The following is a 17,701-nucleotide window of genomic DNA, read 5'->3' on the forward strand; positions in this document are numbered from 1 at the left end:
TCGAATCAAATCCTCCTCCACCTCGTTTCTTACTCCTGAGCCCTACATTTTTTTTTTCAGTTTCTCCGCATCTAACCTCCTATCACTTTTCATGCTTTGTACCTGCTCTTTTTGCTCCCTGAAATAATCTTCCCCTTCTCCGTCTCACACTTATTTGATTGATTACTACTCATTCTAGTCTCAGCGAAGATACTTCTTTTCAAACCCCGAAGTTTTCTTTGACAGTCCTTTCCTGGATTTCCCAGTACAGCCCCATCACATTATGGATATTATTTTGTTTACCTGTTTATTTGACTGCATCCTACACTAGTCTAGTCAGTGAGGGGGGACAGGGATTATGTCTCTTTCTTCACCTTTATAACCCAATCACTTAGTCCAGTGGCTGAAATTTAGTAATTTACTCAGTTCAAGTTGTCAAATAAGGGCTGGGGGTTGTGGCTTAGTGGTAGAGTGCTTGACTTGCAAGCGCTCTGGGTTTGGTCCTCAGCACCACATAAGTAAGTAAAGTGAAGGTACCGCGTCCATTTATGACTGAATAATAAGAAAAAAAAATTGTTAAAAGATGTCAAATAGGGCTGGGGTTGTGGCTCAAGAGAGTGCTTGCCTAGCATGCTTGAGGCACTGAGTTCGATCCTCAGCACCACATAAATGTAAAATAAAGATATTGTGTCCACTTAAAAACTAAAAAATAAATATTTAAAAAAGATGTCAAATAATGTACCTTACAAAAATTCAGTGGGATTGACATTTTATTGACATAATTTTCTGTATCTTCTAACCTAAAAATAAGCCTAATTTATATAATCAGAAAACACAGGCTGGGGATGTGGCTCAAGCGGTAGCGCGCTCGCCTGGCAAGCGTGCGGCCCGGGTTCGATCCTCAGCACCACATACCAACAAAGATGTTGTGTCTGCCGAGAACTAAAAAATAAATGTTAAAAATTCTCTCTCTCTCTCTCTCTCCTCTCTCACTCTCTCTTTAAAAAAAAAAACACATTAAATGTTTAATAAGTTTAGAGATGCATTAAAATAGATCATGGTTGGAGGTATATCTCTGGGCACTCAGCACCACATAAACAAAATAAATAAAATAAAGGTACTATGTCCATCTATGACTAAATAATAAGAAAAAAATTTTAAAAGATGTCAAATCATGTACAAATCATATACCTACCTTAGCATTCATTGGGATTGATATTTTATTCCCTTATAATTTTTTATATCTTCTAACCTAGAAATAAACCTAATTTATATAATCAGAAAACACATTAAATGTTCAATATAAATAGGTTTAGAGATGCATTAAAATGGATCATGATCTGGGGTATAGCTCAGTGGTGGTACAATGTTTGCCTAGTATATGGGAGGTCCTGGATTTGTTCCCCAGGACTGCAAAAGAAAAAAAGAAAATGTCCAGTTTGTGCATAAGTTTTGTTTTGAACAATGCAAGAGTGAATTATAAATTGTACCTTGCCCCCTGCCCTTTTATTTTGTGGTATTGGGGATTAAATCCAGAGGTGCTTTACCACTGAGCTACATCCTCAGTCCTGTTTTTTTGTTGTTGTTAATTTTATTTATTTTGAGACAGGGTCTTGCTAAACTGCCAAGGCTGACTTTAAATTTGTGATCCTGCTGCCTCAGCCTCCTGAATTGCTAGGACTACAGGCAGGTGCCACTGCACCTGGTGCTTGGTCCCTATTTAAAAACATAATTCAAAAATAACATGGGGCTGGGGTTGTAGCTAAGGGGTAGAGCACTTGCTTTGCACATGCGAGGCACTGGGTTCGATCCTCAGTACCACATAAAAATAAATAAAATAAAGGTATTCCATCTACAACTTAAAAAAATTTAAATAACAAAATATATTTTTTTTATCAACTTTATTCATTCAGAAGTACATTTATAATAGTGCTTAATGAAATGCCGATTTCATTTTAATTCCATTTTCAGTGATGAAAATGGCTATTAGCTTTATTTTAGCAATTTCATGAAGAAAAAGTTACAGAGCTGTGTGAATTTCAACATAGGTTTCAGAGCAAACTTTCAGTATTGCTCTGGGACCAATCTCTGTTTCTGCAACTTAAAGCAGTGTCTTGTTGTCTAGCATAGTTTACTGCCACCTCAATCAGCTTCTGTTGAAAACAAGCCACAATTTTGGCTGGATAATCCAGACATATGCTGAGATTTGTTATTTTTAAAAAATTTTTGTAGTTGTAGATGAACAGAATGTCTTGTTTTGTTTTTTGTTTATTTTTATGTGGTACTGAGGATCAACCCCAGTGCCTCACGCATGCCAGGCAAGCGCTCGGCCACCGAGCTACAGCCCCAGCCCTTGAGATTTGTTCCTTAAAAGCTGCTACAAAAAAAAAATTAAAGTATAATTCATTCTCATTAAAAACAGTGGATCTCTTTTGAAAGTGTGAAATGGATAAAGTTGATGAAATTATATTTCATATTTCTTTTGCCCTTTTTTTGTGGTGCTAGGCAAGTACTCCACCAAGCTACATCCCAGCCCTGCATTAATTTTTAAAATCCCTTATATTTGAAATGAGATCAGGATTATCTTCATTATAACAATATATGACTGCATTGATCTCTGGGTGCTCAGCACCACAAGCTGAGTATAATTTCCAGTTACCATGTATTCAATCCTAGGTCCAGTGGGAATCTGAGATCTGCCCTCCATCAACAAAAGTTTCCCATGATATTATAAGTTCATGGTGTTTGCCTGACTATCATACTGGTAAACAAACCGCTCCTTGGTAACTACTATAAGTCACATTTATCAGGTTACAGGAAACAGCTTGAAAAATCTCTCTTGAGTTTTCAAGACCTAGATTTGAACATTTTACTATATAAAAACTAACCAAATACTAAATATCTGCACTTCTAAATATTCCATCTTCTGTGACTAAAATGGACAGGAGCATAGGGAATATTAACAATTTCATGCTCTCTACCCAAAGGCACATGGCTTGAACCCTCTGTGGTGCAAGCAAGTCATAGAATGTCAAGGCTAAAAGTAACCTGAATGATTATTCAGATCATCTTTACATCAGAGATGAGGAAGCTGAGATTCAGAAAGGACTAGTGTCCTGTTCAAGGTCACTCAGTGTGTTTGTGGCAGACTCAGTAACAGCTTACCTGGTTTAAGGTCTGTATAAGATCCAGGAAGACAGGAACCAGGGACAGAATTTGCTGGTATTACTAAAACTTGCCCACAATTAGGAATAAGACTTTTTATTATGATGAAACACTTGTAAGACTTCCCCCTCCTCGTTTCTTCTGAGGCAATAGTTGATACTTACTTAGCAATGATGATGTGCAGCAGACTTCTAAGCACTTTACTCATTTTCATCTCACCCACAACTGAATGATAGCTGCTATTACCACAGTCCCCGTTTTACAGATGAGAAAACTCAGATTTTATAACTTGCCCAAACTCACACGGGTAATTAGTGGAGCTGGGACTCAAATCCAGGTAGTCTCATTGTAGAGTCCATGCTCTGAACTCTACTATGTCCTGGAGGGAGCAGCCTGCTTGAGAAAAGGGGATGAAGATTCTGGACTAGCTAATAAGACATTTTTGCTGCAACTTCACCCTTCCAGGCCTCTTGCTTCTTCTATCCTCTCTACATGTACCTTTTTTCTGTGCAGGAACATTTGCCCCATCTCACTAATTGGATCCCTATCTCTCATCTTTCCATTCTTCAATCCAAAGTCTATTTCCTTTTCAAAGGATAAGCAATTGCCCAGTTTATAAACTCCAATTTGACTTTAATTTAATAAATTAAATTCCAAGCCATCACACAGCAATGGACGTCATCATCCCCCAACATACAGAGGTGCAGCCATGCTCTTGCTCCATTCACAGTCTTTAAAGCCCCTCAAGCCATCTCTCTGGGGAAGGCTTCCCACCAGGCTCCTGGTTCCCTCCTTCAAACTGAGTCATTGCTCAGGGAGAAATCATCAAGTACAAAAATGGTAATAAAGGGGGAGGGAGGAATGAAGAGCAGGAGGGGAGGCAGGGAGGTGGGGAGTACCTGCCCCCCATCCCGGGCGCTGGCCTGGCTTCCTATGAGCCGCCAATGTCCTCAGAGGCAGACACTGGTGCTGGTCTGAGTAGGGACCTGAGGGAGGTATGGGAACCCTTCCTGGGAATTACCTACCCTCCTGGTACAGAAAAGAAGGGTCACCTAGGAGATGCCTTCTGTCATCTGTTTGCTGAGGGTCCTAGACCACGCATATAAATAGAAAAGAGAATAAATAAGGGAGGAAGGACCTGCTGAGGAACTGAGCACCCTGGGACTCCTCGTGGGGACCAGTATCAGCAGGGGGCCAAGGCTTCTGAGGAATGTCCACACATGCCAGGACAGAGCCCATCTCTTACACCCATCCATGAACGTTCTTCTATGTCCACAGCAATGGATGCCCACTTCTTGAACACTTCCCACTGCAAGTACCCTTCCAACTGGCTCCAAAGCCCAGGCTGGACAGGGTTTCCTGGAACCAGAGGGCTCTCCTGGCCCTGGCACTGGGAATCCAGGAAGGGGTACAGAAGAGGATGTGGGGAATGGACTGAGAGAACTGTTGCCCTCTCCTAGCTCAGGAGGTAAGGAGGGCCCTCAGAGCTGGGGGCTGGGGTTGCCATTGGCCTTGGGTTTGGATTTGAAGGAAAAACGCTTAATAAGGCGGCTAGAAAAGCTGCCAGCCTTCTTTCGGACACTGGGTGTTGCTGTCGTGTTGGAGAGGTCGTCGTGTGATTGGCTCAGACCAGCTTCCTTCTGTCGAGGCCTCCGGCGGAAAATGAGCTTAGTGCCACTGCGCAGGAAACTCACTGTGGGGAAAGAGGGTGTAACTGAGGCAGAGAGAGTGGCATGGGAGGGTGAGGTGAGAGAGACAGAGAAAGGACCAAGGATGGAGGGTCAGAAGATGAGGAACAGAACCAGTGCCCTGGCAGACTTTCTTAGGAAGGTAGAAGCAAACATGTGCTTTATCCATCTTGAGGAAGAAATGGTGAGTTCATAGCTATGGTTGCACTTGCCCCTCTGATTCTGGCCCAAAGAGGAATGTCACAGGTCAGCTGCTCTGAGAGGACAGCTTGAAATTGGGCTCTTTCTTATGGAGAGACAAAGGCCATGCAGAAGGTGTTCCCCCAATGTCTATAAATCATGAAGAAAAAGGTAGGTTGACACTAACTTATTTACTGCATTCCAGGGTGTGCACAGGAAGTGGTGCATCAAAACTTCAGTGAGGTAAATTCAGGACCAAGAGGACGAAGAAGGTGCTTACACAGCAGGCTTTGGACTTAGGAATCTCATCATCCCAAGAAGTGATGTAGGCTTAAATCATAAACAGATTCATGGTTGATAGGCTCATTGGTCAACAGATTAATATGTTTCGGGGTAAGCCTTTAACATTAGATCTACCAGCCGGGCATGGTGGTGCACGCCTATAATCACAGTGGCTCGGGAGGCTGAGGCAAGAGGATCACGAGTTCAAAGCCAGCCTCAGCAACTTAGCAAGGTGCTAAACAACTCGGTCTCTAAATAAAATATAAAAAAGGGCTGGGGATGTGGCTCAGTGGTTAAGTGCCCCTGAGTTCAATCCCCAGTACAAAAAAAAAAAAAAGTTAGATCTACCAGACCAGTTCACGGCCTATGTCACTGTGAGAGGTATAATCCTTACATTGGCCAGTGTAGAATGTCTTATACTCATGGGATATGGGTAGGTTCAACACAAAGGGGAAGAATTAAAAACAAAAAAAACAAAACAAAACAAAAAAAAGGCAGGCAGACAGGCCTTTAGACCCAGGAAGGGGAAAAAAAAAATGGAGGTAAAGGGAAATCATTTGGCATCCCTTCCTGTCACCCAAGCCTGTCAGATCAAGGCCAGGAACTGAAGCACCAAGTTCCCTTCTCTCCTCTGGCTTGCCTGCACCTTAGGGAAGGAAGGAGAAGTCAAGTCAGCTGAGCCCCTCATGTCCCTAACTGTTTAGTAGGACCCAGGTCACAATACTGGGTATAAAAGCAGGGGGCATCCTTCCAATATCTTCCCACCTTTGTGATCCTTGAGGCTGCGGGTCTCCAGGGCACCAGTAGACCCTGTTTCTGACTCCACATCATCCACCGATGGCCTCTCAGAAATATCTGAACGAGTTGTCTCATCTGCTTCCTGGACACTCGTGGGACTAGAGAGGGCATCTAGAGGTCCTGGGGATGTGGCTGGTGGGTCAGAAGGAGGTGAAGAGGGACCTCCACTGGTGCCCACATCTTCCTGCATTGAGGCTTCCAGGGAGGCTGCATAGCCCAGGGATAGTGCCAACTCGTCCTGAGCAATGGGCACCTGGCAGAAGGGATGAGTTTTAATGTGCAGAAGTGACCCATTAGGGCTTTTTCCCTAGCCCAGCTCCTTTCTCTAGAGCCCTGTTACCTTGGAAACCCCAGAGATGATGAGAGTGCTGCGCTTGGTGGGTGTCTTCTTGGCTGCCCGCCCACTGGGCTCAGTCAGCTGGCGAATCGCTGTCTCTGCTACTGGGTCCAAGCCATTGGAAAGGTGACTCTCTCCTGCTGGGTGCCCAGAGAATAGATAATCTGACTTCTCCCTGGCATCTTCTTGGATTCAAACTCCTCCTGCCCCACCCAAAGTGGTTTTTGACTATAGTGCATCAGTGCCCAGCAGTCACACAAGCCCATTCCCCACTCACGGCTACTGCTGTGGGAGGCATTGCTGGGGCCGCTGCTCTCACTCAGCACAGTTGTCGTCTTCTCAGTCACCTCCACCTTGGACGGGGAGCGGGAGGGGGAGTCTGGTGGGTGGGGGAGGGTCAGTGAGCTGGGAGGTGCTTTAGAGTGGCCCCCCTACTATCTTTGTCAAGATGCAGACTTTGGTTGACTCAGAGGTAAGAATGATTAAGGGATGATTAATCACTAGGGTGATTAAGAAGATGCCAAGGGGACAATAAGATACCACAGGAACCAAAGGGAGTGAGGAAAGTGCCATAGGGCCCATTTAAGAGTTTGAGCAGATGTCATAAAAATATGGAGAGTGTACAGAGGAGGTATAGGGGCTCCTGGAGGTAGGGGAACTGCCATGGACTCCTAAAGATGAAAGAAGTATGATCGAGGGCCACTGAGGGAGAAATGCCACAGAGGCTACTAGGTCTCCAGGGTGTTAGAAAGTTGAAAATGAAGGAAAGGACAATTAGTCAGTTGGGACTGGAGTCAGAGAAGGAAAGAGACCCATGAAAAGACAGAGGGGAATGTGGACAGGTAGAAGAGCAAGAGTCCTGTATGAGGGGTTGGTAGATACAGAAAGATCTGAGGGTGAGAGGAATAGCTGGAGAAATGGAGGGATGTAAGGAAAAGTGTGAGAGAGAGATCATGAGGAAGAAGTGGCAGGATGAGAGCAGAATGCCAAGAAACAGGGTTCTCTTTCCCTGTTCTGCCGTGGGTTTACAGTATCTGACCCCTGGCTAGAGCTGGGCTTCCAGGCTCCTCCTCTTTACCTAATTTGCCCTCTACACGGGGCCGGGACTGGACAGTGGTAACAGTGGTGACAATGGTGCCATCAGGCATGATGGTCCGATCCAGCTCAATCTTCTTGGTAGGTGTGATGCTGGGGCGTGGAGTGGAGGGAGTGGGTGTGCCCAGGTTCCCAGGGGAGCCTTCCTCATACTGCAGCTGCCAAGGGGTGGGAGGGCAAGGTGTCAGGGCCTCAGAGTCCACCCAGGCCCTGTGACCACCCATTCCCCTCCCCCCGAGGGATCAGCTTCTCACCTCTGCTGCCATGGTGGCTGCTGGGCCCAGGGCTTTCCCTGGCCCTGGGGTGAGTGGGCACACCTGTCTTCGAGATAGTGGTCTGGAGGGAGGGCAAACAGGCAGTGTGGCCTGACCCAGGAGCTCAGCTGGGGACAGGGGTGGCACTGTGAGCTGGACCCATGACCAGGCCCCACTCAGTCCCCACCCAGAATGCCCCTTTTGCCCCACACTCACTGTCTCCACAGTTGCCACTCCTTAGCACTTTGAGGGTCAGTTCCCGGCTCTGGGGGCCTAGATCCCTGTGGGCCAAGACATACCAGGGAGGGGGAAGATTAGTACACTGAACCCACTCTTGGATCCATCACAGGCCAGAAGCAGAAAGATAGATACATAAATTAGAGTACTGGAGCTCTGATCAGATTATCCTATTCTTCAATTCTTCCATCTTCCCAAGAGAATGGGGCAGAGCCTGAGCATAGATAGCTTTCTTTAGGCAGGCATTCAAATGTTCCAGCCCTACTCTACCCTGACTAGCTGATCACTCAATCCCAAACCACCCTCTTCCATTTGCTCAAGCTGTTCCTTCTGCCAAGAATACTTTTACACTCTGTTACTCCATGCCACCTCCTCCATGAAGCCTGCTCCGATCCGTATTCCACTATGAGAATTACCTCCCCACCCCATGATGTGTGAACCTCATTGGCAAGCTTGTGCTATCTTTTCTATGTACATCTGTCACTTCCTCAAGCCTATGATTAACCTAGGGGTTGGGGCTGTATCTTGGTCATGTCTATATCCCCAGGACCTAGGTTAGGGCCTGGCATATGATAGAGGCTCACACCAAAGTCTACTGAATGCAGAACTGATTCATGCCAGAGCTATGCTAGAAGGGTTTCATCCTCAGTCTGCCCATGGGAGCAGGGGTTGGGGGTGGGGTCATTCCTTACAGAGCCAGGTCCTCTGTCCATTCCACCTCGGGACCAGCCCTCATAGGCTTGGTCCATTTCTGTTGCATGGGGTTGTCAAGCTCAGCTACACAGCACAGTTCCTCATTGCCTGTGAGTAACCAGAAGTTGGAAGATGCTCAGACCAAATATGGGAAGCTATGGCAGAATGACAGGGAGTACCTATGACTATGGCCTTGGCAGTCCTCTAGCTGTTTCTACCTCTCACCTCTCAGTTCACTTCCTAGATGAAATGCTCGAAGCTGCCGTAGGAATAACCGGGTGGGTCTGATGATGGATGGCTGAGCCTGGGGCATCACGAGTGGCTTCTCACTGGGTACCTAAAAGGAGGTAAAAAGAGTAATAATCTGATATAGTGCCCTGGGGATAGGGTGCATGCAAACCTTTTTCTTTGGGTTTCTACTCACCAGGCCTCCAGCAGCAGAGCAAGCCCTGAGGTTGACCATCATGGCTGGCTGTGTGCTGACTATGGCATCCTTGATCAGTTCCTCAATTGTTGAGAGCTCTAGTTGCTCCTCACCTCTCTGCAGAAAGGAGAATGAAGAGTTGGAGTTCCTGCTCTGCCTGCCTCGCTGTTCTGCCTATTCTCTTCCAGCCTTCTCTTCTTACCTCCCTGGCCTGCAGCTTGGGAAGCACCATCAGGCTGAGATCTGGGCGATCAGTGAAGGCCCAGGACACTAGCAGCCCCTCACCAGGTATTTCCTCCAGGTTGACTTCCAACTAGGAACAGAGACAAAGAGATTGGATTGACTTGCCCCACTTCCAATTCTCCAGGACCCTCCCTTGACAAATTCTACCCCAGAGAGGAACCAAACAGAAAATGCTGGGCTAATTAACTGTTCCCCCGACCCAACTCAGTTGCCCATGTTTCTATCCACCTGTGTTGGTGGCAGTGTCAGAGTGACGTGGTAGGTCTCCATGGAAACGGCAGCTGGAGACTGCTGGGTCACAGAGACTGGGAACCGCACCTCCTCAGCAAAGAGCTGGCAGCGCAGCACCTGAGACAGGTGAGGCAGGGTCAGGCATGGAGGCAGGGCGCTCACCCTGCTGTGCCCTGCCCTGTGATGGTTCAGCAGACCCCTTCCATCTCCCTTGGGGCTTCACCTCTTTGGAGCCATAAGCACCTAAATGAATCAGACAAAAGCCAGACTCCTTTCCCCAGAAAAATACAGATATATACACACATACAACATTTTGCCCGTAACTTTAATGGAATTCTCAGACCTCATGAAACCAATCCTAAGATTATTAAAGCATCCACAGACTCTCTAGGTTAAGAACCCTCAGACTAAAGGGAATCCTTGGGGTCAACCCTGCTCAGGCCCCAAAGAGGGGATTGCCATCCCTTACCATAGTACGCTCTGATTGGTCTACGCAGGTCACATGACTAATGCTGGTTCTGGGTGAGAGTTGGGGCACCTCCTCAAAGGCGATTTGGATGGAGCTCTGAGGAAGTAATGTGGGCACAGGATCAGTTCTCTGGAGCTACCCCCCACATGGCTGGCCTGCTTAGTTGCTGGCTGGGTCCTGGCACTGCGGATGCCTCAGCTGCAGGCTGGCTTCTGGCCTCACCTTGGCTCAGAGTTTCAGGACAAGAGGTATTTCCGTCAAGACCCACCTCTCTAGGGGATTGCAACTGCTAGAGGCTGGTGAGAACTGCAAAGTTACACTACTCCTGAGACTAGATAGCTTTAGACTGCAGATCCTGGATGCCTTCTGGAATACCAGGAGCCTCCCTTCTCTCCCTCACCATATATCCAAAAAGAGGTGTATATAGGAAAAAAATAAAGTATATTTTCAACAATATTATATAATAGCTGGGCAGAGAGAGAGAGAGAACTGAGCTAAGGGTGAAAACAGTAGGGTCACTTATTGCAAGATAAGAGCTGGAGAAATGAGGCCAGGCCTTCAATAGGATGTGAAAGCTCAAGAATATGACTCTATCTATATTCTTAGGAATGAAGAACTGCTCAGCATGGCCTTGGGAAACTTCACCAGAGGTACTGGGAAAAGAAGCAATTTCAGAGGGCTCATATGTCCAGGGTCCTAGCTAATTCCTCAAGGCAGACAGCAGGATAGTATTAGAGCAGAAAGCTCCTTAGCTTAGGTCTTGAAAGAGCTGTTCCCTAATTCAAACACAGCTGTGAAGAGCAGGATGGGAAGAACTAAGAGGCACAGAATAGGCGCCAATTCTTTCTTGAGTCTTGAGATGGAAGAAACAAATCTGCAGGGCTCACATGCCTGGCAAAACCAAGGGAAGCCAATTTCTCTGCTCTGATAGCTCTCATCTTCAAAGACCAGGCCAAGGGAGACAGGGAGATGGATGCTTGGAACCTCAATCTCCCCACCCCCTGCAAGGGAGGCCAATGTCCAGCTGAGTCAGCTGTCCTAGGGAGTTGATTCTGACCCAGGGACAAGGTGCATGAAGAGGGATGGGTTCAAGGTATAAACTGACAGATATTACTTGGCTTTCAGCTGGCCAGCTGGGAAAAGGAAACAGGGCAACTTGTGGCCACTTCTGTTTCTGGGCATTTGGGGAGCTAGTAGGGCAAAACCTCTAGACTTGAGTCTGGAAATGGAGACCCCTCTGAGCAAGACACTGATAGACTGTGAAGGCAAGGAGAGGTTGCTGGGCCAGGATGGGAGAGGGCACAGAAGAGGGAGACCTCTGCCTTCCACCTATCCTTGGTCTCATGATCATGCTTCCTGCCCCACTTCCTGGGAGGCCAGATGCCCATGGTGCAATAGGAGGAAGTAGGCTGGGCTGGGTAGTGACTGACCCTCAAGGGGCAACTCCAAGTTCATTTATTGGAAAGGATGGATTTCCAATCTGCTTTTTGCCTGGATATTTCCCCCCTCAACAAATACACTGCAGATCAGCATTGAGGAAAAGGATATGTTTGTGGCAGTGAAATTACTGATAAGCATGGGGGTAATTCATGTTCCTTGTGAATGTCCCTGGCCACATCAAGGATTTGGAGCATGAAATGTTAACTGGGTGTGGTGGCATGAGGACCAGGCAAATTCCTCCAGCAGGTGCACCTATCTCCCCTTGCCCAACCAGCACTCAGACTAGGCGGAAGTGCCCTCAGGCAGAGGGATTAGCGTTGCTATGAGAACGGTAACTTGTGCCTGTGTTTGGAGCCAAAGAGTACCTAGCCCACAAAAATAGATTTGGGACATAACTGGGTTTTTACAACCCCCACCCATCCTCACCTGCACCATTTGAACTGGGAAGGAAAAGAAGTCATGGGGTTCCCCAGTTGATTCCCCGCCCCCATCTCGCCCTCCTAGTATGAGCAGTCCCTCTACTGGAAGGAAAAGCTAAAGGGACCTCAGGGGTTCCGTCCAACTCACCCCGTCCCTGCAGGCCTGCTCATTCAGCGCTCGCACCCAAGCCCGCTGCCAGTTCTCCCGGAAAGACTTGAAGGCAAAGAGCGATGCCAGGAGGCCCCGGACTCCTGGTTCCTCCGGGGCGCCGGCCCGAGTAGCCCGCAGCCGCAACAGCGAGCGCCACACGCCCAGCTCACGCAAGGAACCCCCCGGCTCCGTGGCTAAGGCGGTTCCCGAGCCCCGGCCCCTCCGGGCCCGCGCCAGCCATAAACCCCGGGCATATTGCAGCAGCCAGCCAAACACCGTGAGCAGTGAGGCTGCGAAGAGGAAAAGCAGGGCCGCCCAGCCCACGTCCTGCTGCCCCCAGCCCAGAGCCATGCTCTGCGCGGGCTCGGGTCCCGGTCCCGGCGGGCTCAGCCGCTGCCCCGGGGGAGCATGGCCCGGGCGGGCCGCGGGGCGGGGGCGGGCTCCCCCGGGGCTGGGCGCGCGGGCTCGGGGGCTCTGTTGAGCAGAATGCCAGGAGCTGGTGGGTGCCACAGATCGAGAAGAGGTCCTCAGGGGTCGCGACGCAGGGGTCCTCTCTCGGTTGCCCGGGTCCCTCGTCGCTTGGTCCTGCAGTCCAACCTGGACTAGTAGCGGGCCAGCGCCCGACTCCTCCCACCGCGCGGGCCCCGCCGGACCCGGGCGGGGACTGATCTGCGGAGACTAAGGGGCTCGCGGACCGGCACCGGCTGCTGGAGGTCTGCGTGCGCAGAGCTGACACTGACAACACGGCCGGCGCCCCGCCCCCACACGCCCTTAAAGGAGCCGCACCCCACGCGGGGCGGGGCCGGCCAGCCTGGCGCTCAGAGCTGGAGTATGGCGGGAGCTTGAGCAGCGAGCAAAGCGGGTTCCTGGCTTGAAAAATAGGCAGGTTCTTTGACCGCCTCCACCCCATCTTGCGGTCGGGATGCACCCCTTCACCCCAGCTCAAGGCAAGAGTAACTTCACTTATCTGAGACGCCGCCTCGATCTTCCCCTACGCATCTTAGATTTCTTCAAGTTAGGCGCCTGTGGGGTTAAGAAGGCGGTGACCCCTGTGGAAATCACTGCCCCCTTCTCCCAAAACCCCCAGGCTCAGCAGCTTCTAGGTTCCCATTCCCTGACTGCAGCTAGGCCCAGGGTAGAGAGGCGCAGGGCATCCCTCTCAGAAAGAAGTGCCTGGCAGGGTTCCTGTTGATATGACAGAAAGCGGAACCTGAACCTGGTAAAGGTTGAGAATAGAACATGGAGCCATGAATTCCTTCCATCACCCACCAACCTCCTTCCCCTTGGAGCTAGGACCTAGGAAGATCACCAATTAAACCTCCTCATCCTCGTGTGGGTTTGTTCTGGAGATATTTCCTGAGCCCTAGGATGCATCTGTTTTTAAAAATAATATATTTCCATAGTAACAGCTCCTGCCTATGGAGCACATGTAGAGAGGGTGGTAATAAGAAGGGAGCTGGTAATGTAGCACTGGACTATCAATAGATTTGGCCAGAAGACTGTGCCATCCAAATATGTAGGTGATATCCCGCCGATGCAGTAGTGCAGGCTTATAGAGCTAGCTACTCAGGAGGCTGAGGTGGGAGGAGCATTTCAACCCAGGAGTTGGGGGAAAAAAGTAGGAGTTCAAGGACAACACAGTGGTGAAAGCTTCAAAACAAATCCCCCCCCAAAAAAATCCAAAGCCCCAAATATGTGATATCCCAACAAGTTTCCCCCAAAATGGTGTTGTAGGTATATTGTTCAATCTCTGGTCTCAGGACCTACCCTTTTCCTAGCTTTAGAGAGTATTCCATCCCTATAGGTTTGGGGCTTTATCTTTGCTTTCTGGGGAAAGAAAAACCTACAGAAGAATTCAAAGGCATTCCTATGCCCCAAGAGCCCCTTCTTCACACATATGGGAAGGTCTCTGGCACATAGTGCCTTCCAGAGAGGTAGAAAGGAAGGTGTTAAATATCTTCCAAGTCCATTTGGTTGTCTAAAGAATGAGCACAGGAGAATAACCAACGCCTTCTAAAGCATGGGTTGTAAGGCTAGGAAGGACCTGGAAGGTTGGCAGCAGGGTCATGTGAGGCAGAGAAGAGTCTGAGGTATCCTTAAATTCCAGTGTAAGGAGTAATGGGGAGAAGTGGGTGATGAGGTAATCTTGCTATGGCCCTGCTCACACAATATCACCAAACTCCAAAAACAATGGGGATTTCTAGAGTTTCCATTTCTCGTTTCAGGGGAGTGGAAGATGTGAAATCAAGGGAGGAAAAGCTCAGATCCAGAACCCACGAGGGGGTGTTGAGTGGGCAGAGCAATCAGGATTAGAGGAGAAGACTTTGCAGGAAGTGTCCACATGCAAAAGACCCTCTTCTACCAAGAATCCTTGTTTAGGAAAATTTGGACCTCCCAAGGATCTCAGTTCTCTGAGTTCAGATTCATCTCCTCAACTCTTCCACTAGGTGCTTGGTCCTATGCTGCCAGATCTGCTTCCAAATTCAGTCTTACATGAATTAGTTAGACCTCAAGCACCCATTTCATTTTGCATTACGGTCTAGCTGGTTGTTTAAATGTTTGTTTTTTCTGTTCATCAGAAAATTGCCTAAGAGTGAGGACCATGTCTTACTCATCTCTCTTCCCTCATGTTCAATAAAGGTACTTTAAATATGCCAAAGTTCTCCTTGGGGGAAGCAATTGCATTTATATCACTTTGTGTTCCCTATTTTACTTAAAGAGTTTCCTATGTATATAAGTAAGGATTTTCAAATTGCTTGTAATTTTAAGAAATGTAACAAAATATTCCAATATATGTGTAAACACTAAGAATTTCTGTATTTCCATCTTTGGAATGGAATGGGAGCTACTAGGGCTTGCTTTCAGCTAAGGACTTTTGCTAGCTGGACTGATAGGGGAGGGGTAAAAAGACACAGTGCCAGAGGCAGTGGCGCATGCCTGCAATCCCACTACTTGAGGCTAAGGTAGAAGGATCACAAATTCATGATAAGCCTAGGCAACTTAGTAAGACCCTGTCTCAAAATAATAAGAAGGGCTGGGGATATAGGTCAGTGTTAGAGCAACTCTGCATTCAATTCCCAGTATTGTGAAATGGCAGGGGGCAAGGAGCAACTCAGCTACCTGGACAGAGCTACAATTAGGGTCCTATAAGTGTCACAGTCCTGGACTATCAAGAGCAGTCTCATGGTCTTTTTAAACACTGTGAAATATTTTCAGGAAAAGTTTAGTCTGGGAATGAACTTAATAATGAATTGGAGTGGGCACAGTGGGGAACATCTGTAATTCCAGTGACTTGGGAGGCTGAAGCAGGAGGATCACAAGTTCAATGCCGGCCCCAGCAATTTAGCAGGAGCCTGTCTCAATAAATAAAAGGGGCTGAGTGTGGTGGTGCATGTTTGTAATCCCAGCGACTTTTGGGAGGCTGAGGCAGAAGGATGGAAAGTTCAAAGCCATCCTCAGCAACTTAAGGAGGCCCTAAGCAACTAAGCAAGACACTTTTTCAAAACAAAATATTAAAAAGGGTTGGGGATGTGGCTCAGTAGTTGAGCCCTTGGTTCAATCCCCAGTAACAATAAAATAGAATAAAAAGGACTAGGGAGGTAGCTCAAGGGTAAAGTGCCTCTGAGTTCAATCTCTCATACCGGCCCCCACACCAAAAAAAAAAAAAAAAAAAAAAAAAAAAAAAAAAAAGAAGTGGATTGGTTTTACTTACTTGGAGCTCAGGGCTGCTCAGAAGGAAATGTACATTATAGACATTGCCTGCTCAGCCCAAGACCAGTAACAACTCAGATGATTTATAAATCCTAATGACTGTTTTTCAGCATTCAGCTACTGCTTTGAACTTTTACTAGAAAAGGCCCAAATTTTCAAGTGAGTCATGTGTTTGTTTCTCTCACTGATTAGTCTGATAATCAATTGGGCATTTACCATTATGGGAACAAAATTATTCAAATTATATGACAAATATCTAGGTAACCATTTCCTGATGGTAACATATATATGGATGATGAATCCTTGGTGTATTGTCCTCTTATTCAAGGGGATGGATGGGATGATGATTTTTGGAGAAGAGTAAAGAGATTTTAGGGCTTAAGCCAGGTGGGAAGGAAAATTTATGGGGATTGGCCTTCTAATAATAATAATAATAATAATAATAATAATAATAATAATAAAATAGATACAGATTATATCTCAGACCTCCAGGGAGTCTCAGCCGGCTTGGCTCCTGATCAACAAGATAACTGAGTGGTGCCTTCTCTGGGGATCACCCAAGCTCCTCCTTTCCACCTGCTCCTAGCATCTCACTCTCACTCTCCCATGTGGAAGAAAGGGTTTTCTACTCTTACCACTGACTGAAATCTTTTGAGAAAATTCTCTTCTTTAAGGCCCTCTCACTTTCTCTGGTCACAACCTGTTGCACCCTCCATTTGCACCAATTACTCTCTATTCATCTTCCAGATACAGATTCATGTGATGATGCCTTGTACACACATATCCTTGTGTCCTTAGCCCCATGGGGACACCCTGTGGAAAGGAAAACACTTGCCTCCAGAGACTTTGCATGCACAAACACAGAAAAACAAAATCTGATGGAATACTATCCAGTAAATTAGTGGGATTATATGTATTTAATATATTTTTTTTGTTGTTGTTAATTATAGCAACCTTCAAGTAGAAAGGGCAGTTTATACCTGATATGGAGAGAAAGGAAAGATTGTCTTTGGCCCAAAAAGAGCCAGTCCTATCCTGACAACTAAAGTATGACATATTGGAAAGGATGGACAAAGTACGAGACTATTTGAGTCATCTCTTAATTCCAGGTTGTGATTTCCTGTCTGAAGAATGGAAGTAATTTGCTTGTGGGGTGTGTGTGTGTAAGAGAATGAAGATGCAGGTGAACTGTTAATTGCAGGAGAAAAGTGTCAAACAAAAGTACAGCAATGTGGAGAAAGAAACCTGAGTAGGAGCTGATGGGCAGGCTCACAAGAAGCCAGGTGTGGATCGGGTTCTCCTGTCTCCTTAGTCCTTTCCGATGCCTAGGCCTCCATCTGCTTGTTCTGGGAGCTTGGGACAATGCAGTGATCCAAGAGCAAGTTAAAGTCCCGAGTTAAATTCAAGACCTAAAGGCACTCCAGTTCCTTCAGTAGTGAGGTGCCACACTGGGTTGCCAGGCAACGAACTGTTACAGTGGGGGCAGGATGTGGGTGGTATGTTGAGGGAAAAGTACAGAGTGGGAGGGGCTTTTCAAAAGTCTACGCTTTAGAATTTACATCATCCTTCTAAATTGCAGCTGCGCTTATGGAAACTGAGTTGTGTTTACCTTGACTTCGACTACGTTGACAACAGGTTATTTGAACAGTAGGTGAGGTTCCACACCCTCGTTCCTCCCGCTTGTCCCCCGGCTTCCAGTAGCCATCTTCCTGGCTCCAAGGCATCCCGGATTAAGCGCCGGGTACTGGCCCTTTAAACGTGACCTGCGAGGGCGACCTAGCCAAAACTGACGTGGAGAGAGTGTGAGTAGTGTCAAACACGTGGTACAATGAAGGCGTTCATTTTGGAACCGGGCAGGGGGCATTTCCGCCCTGGGATGTACATCTTTAATATAGTATTAGGAGA

The 17,701-nt window shown here is 47.4% G+C and overlaps 1 protein-coding gene across 5 annotated transcripts; it reads right to left on the bottom strand.

Annotated features, from left to right (window-relative positions):
* Positions 1-4,611: 4,611 nt before the first annotated feature.
* Positions 4,612-17,524, bottom strand: C2CD2L (C2CD2 like). 5 transcript variants are annotated; one of them, XM_081261664.1, is made up of 15 exons: positions 17,406-17,524; positions 12,083-13,108; positions 10,076-10,171; positions 9,604-9,723; positions 9,335-9,445; positions 9,133-9,249; positions 8,934-9,045; positions 8,708-8,816; positions 7,995-8,059; positions 7,779-7,906; positions 7,508-7,676; positions 6,707-6,808; positions 6,433-6,569; positions 6,060-6,345; positions 4,612-4,837 (listed from the first exon to the last, which is right to left on the bottom strand). In XM_081261664.1, exons 2-15 carry the CDS (start codon positions 12,434-12,436, stop codon positions 4,626-4,628), a joined length of 2,118 nt encoding a protein of 705 aa, XP_081117790.1. In that variant the 5' UTR covers positions 12,437-13,108; positions 17,406-17,524; the 3' UTR covers positions 4,612-4,625. The 5 variants fall into 5 exon arrangements, with proteins under 5 accessions (XP_081117790.1, XP_081117789.1, XP_081117788.1 ...); XM_081261663.1 differs by having other exon boundaries at positions 6,433-6,566; positions 7,508-7,682; XM_081261662.1 differs by having other exon boundaries at positions 7,508-7,682.
* Between the last annotated feature and the right edge of the window lie 177 nt (positions 17,525-17,701).

The sequence above is a fragment of the Spermophilus citellus genome, assembly GCF_964194105.1.
Source record: "Spermophilus citellus genome assembly, chromosome: 2".
NCBI lineage: Eukaryota > Metazoa > Chordata > Mammalia > Rodentia > Sciuridae > Spermophilus > Spermophilus citellus.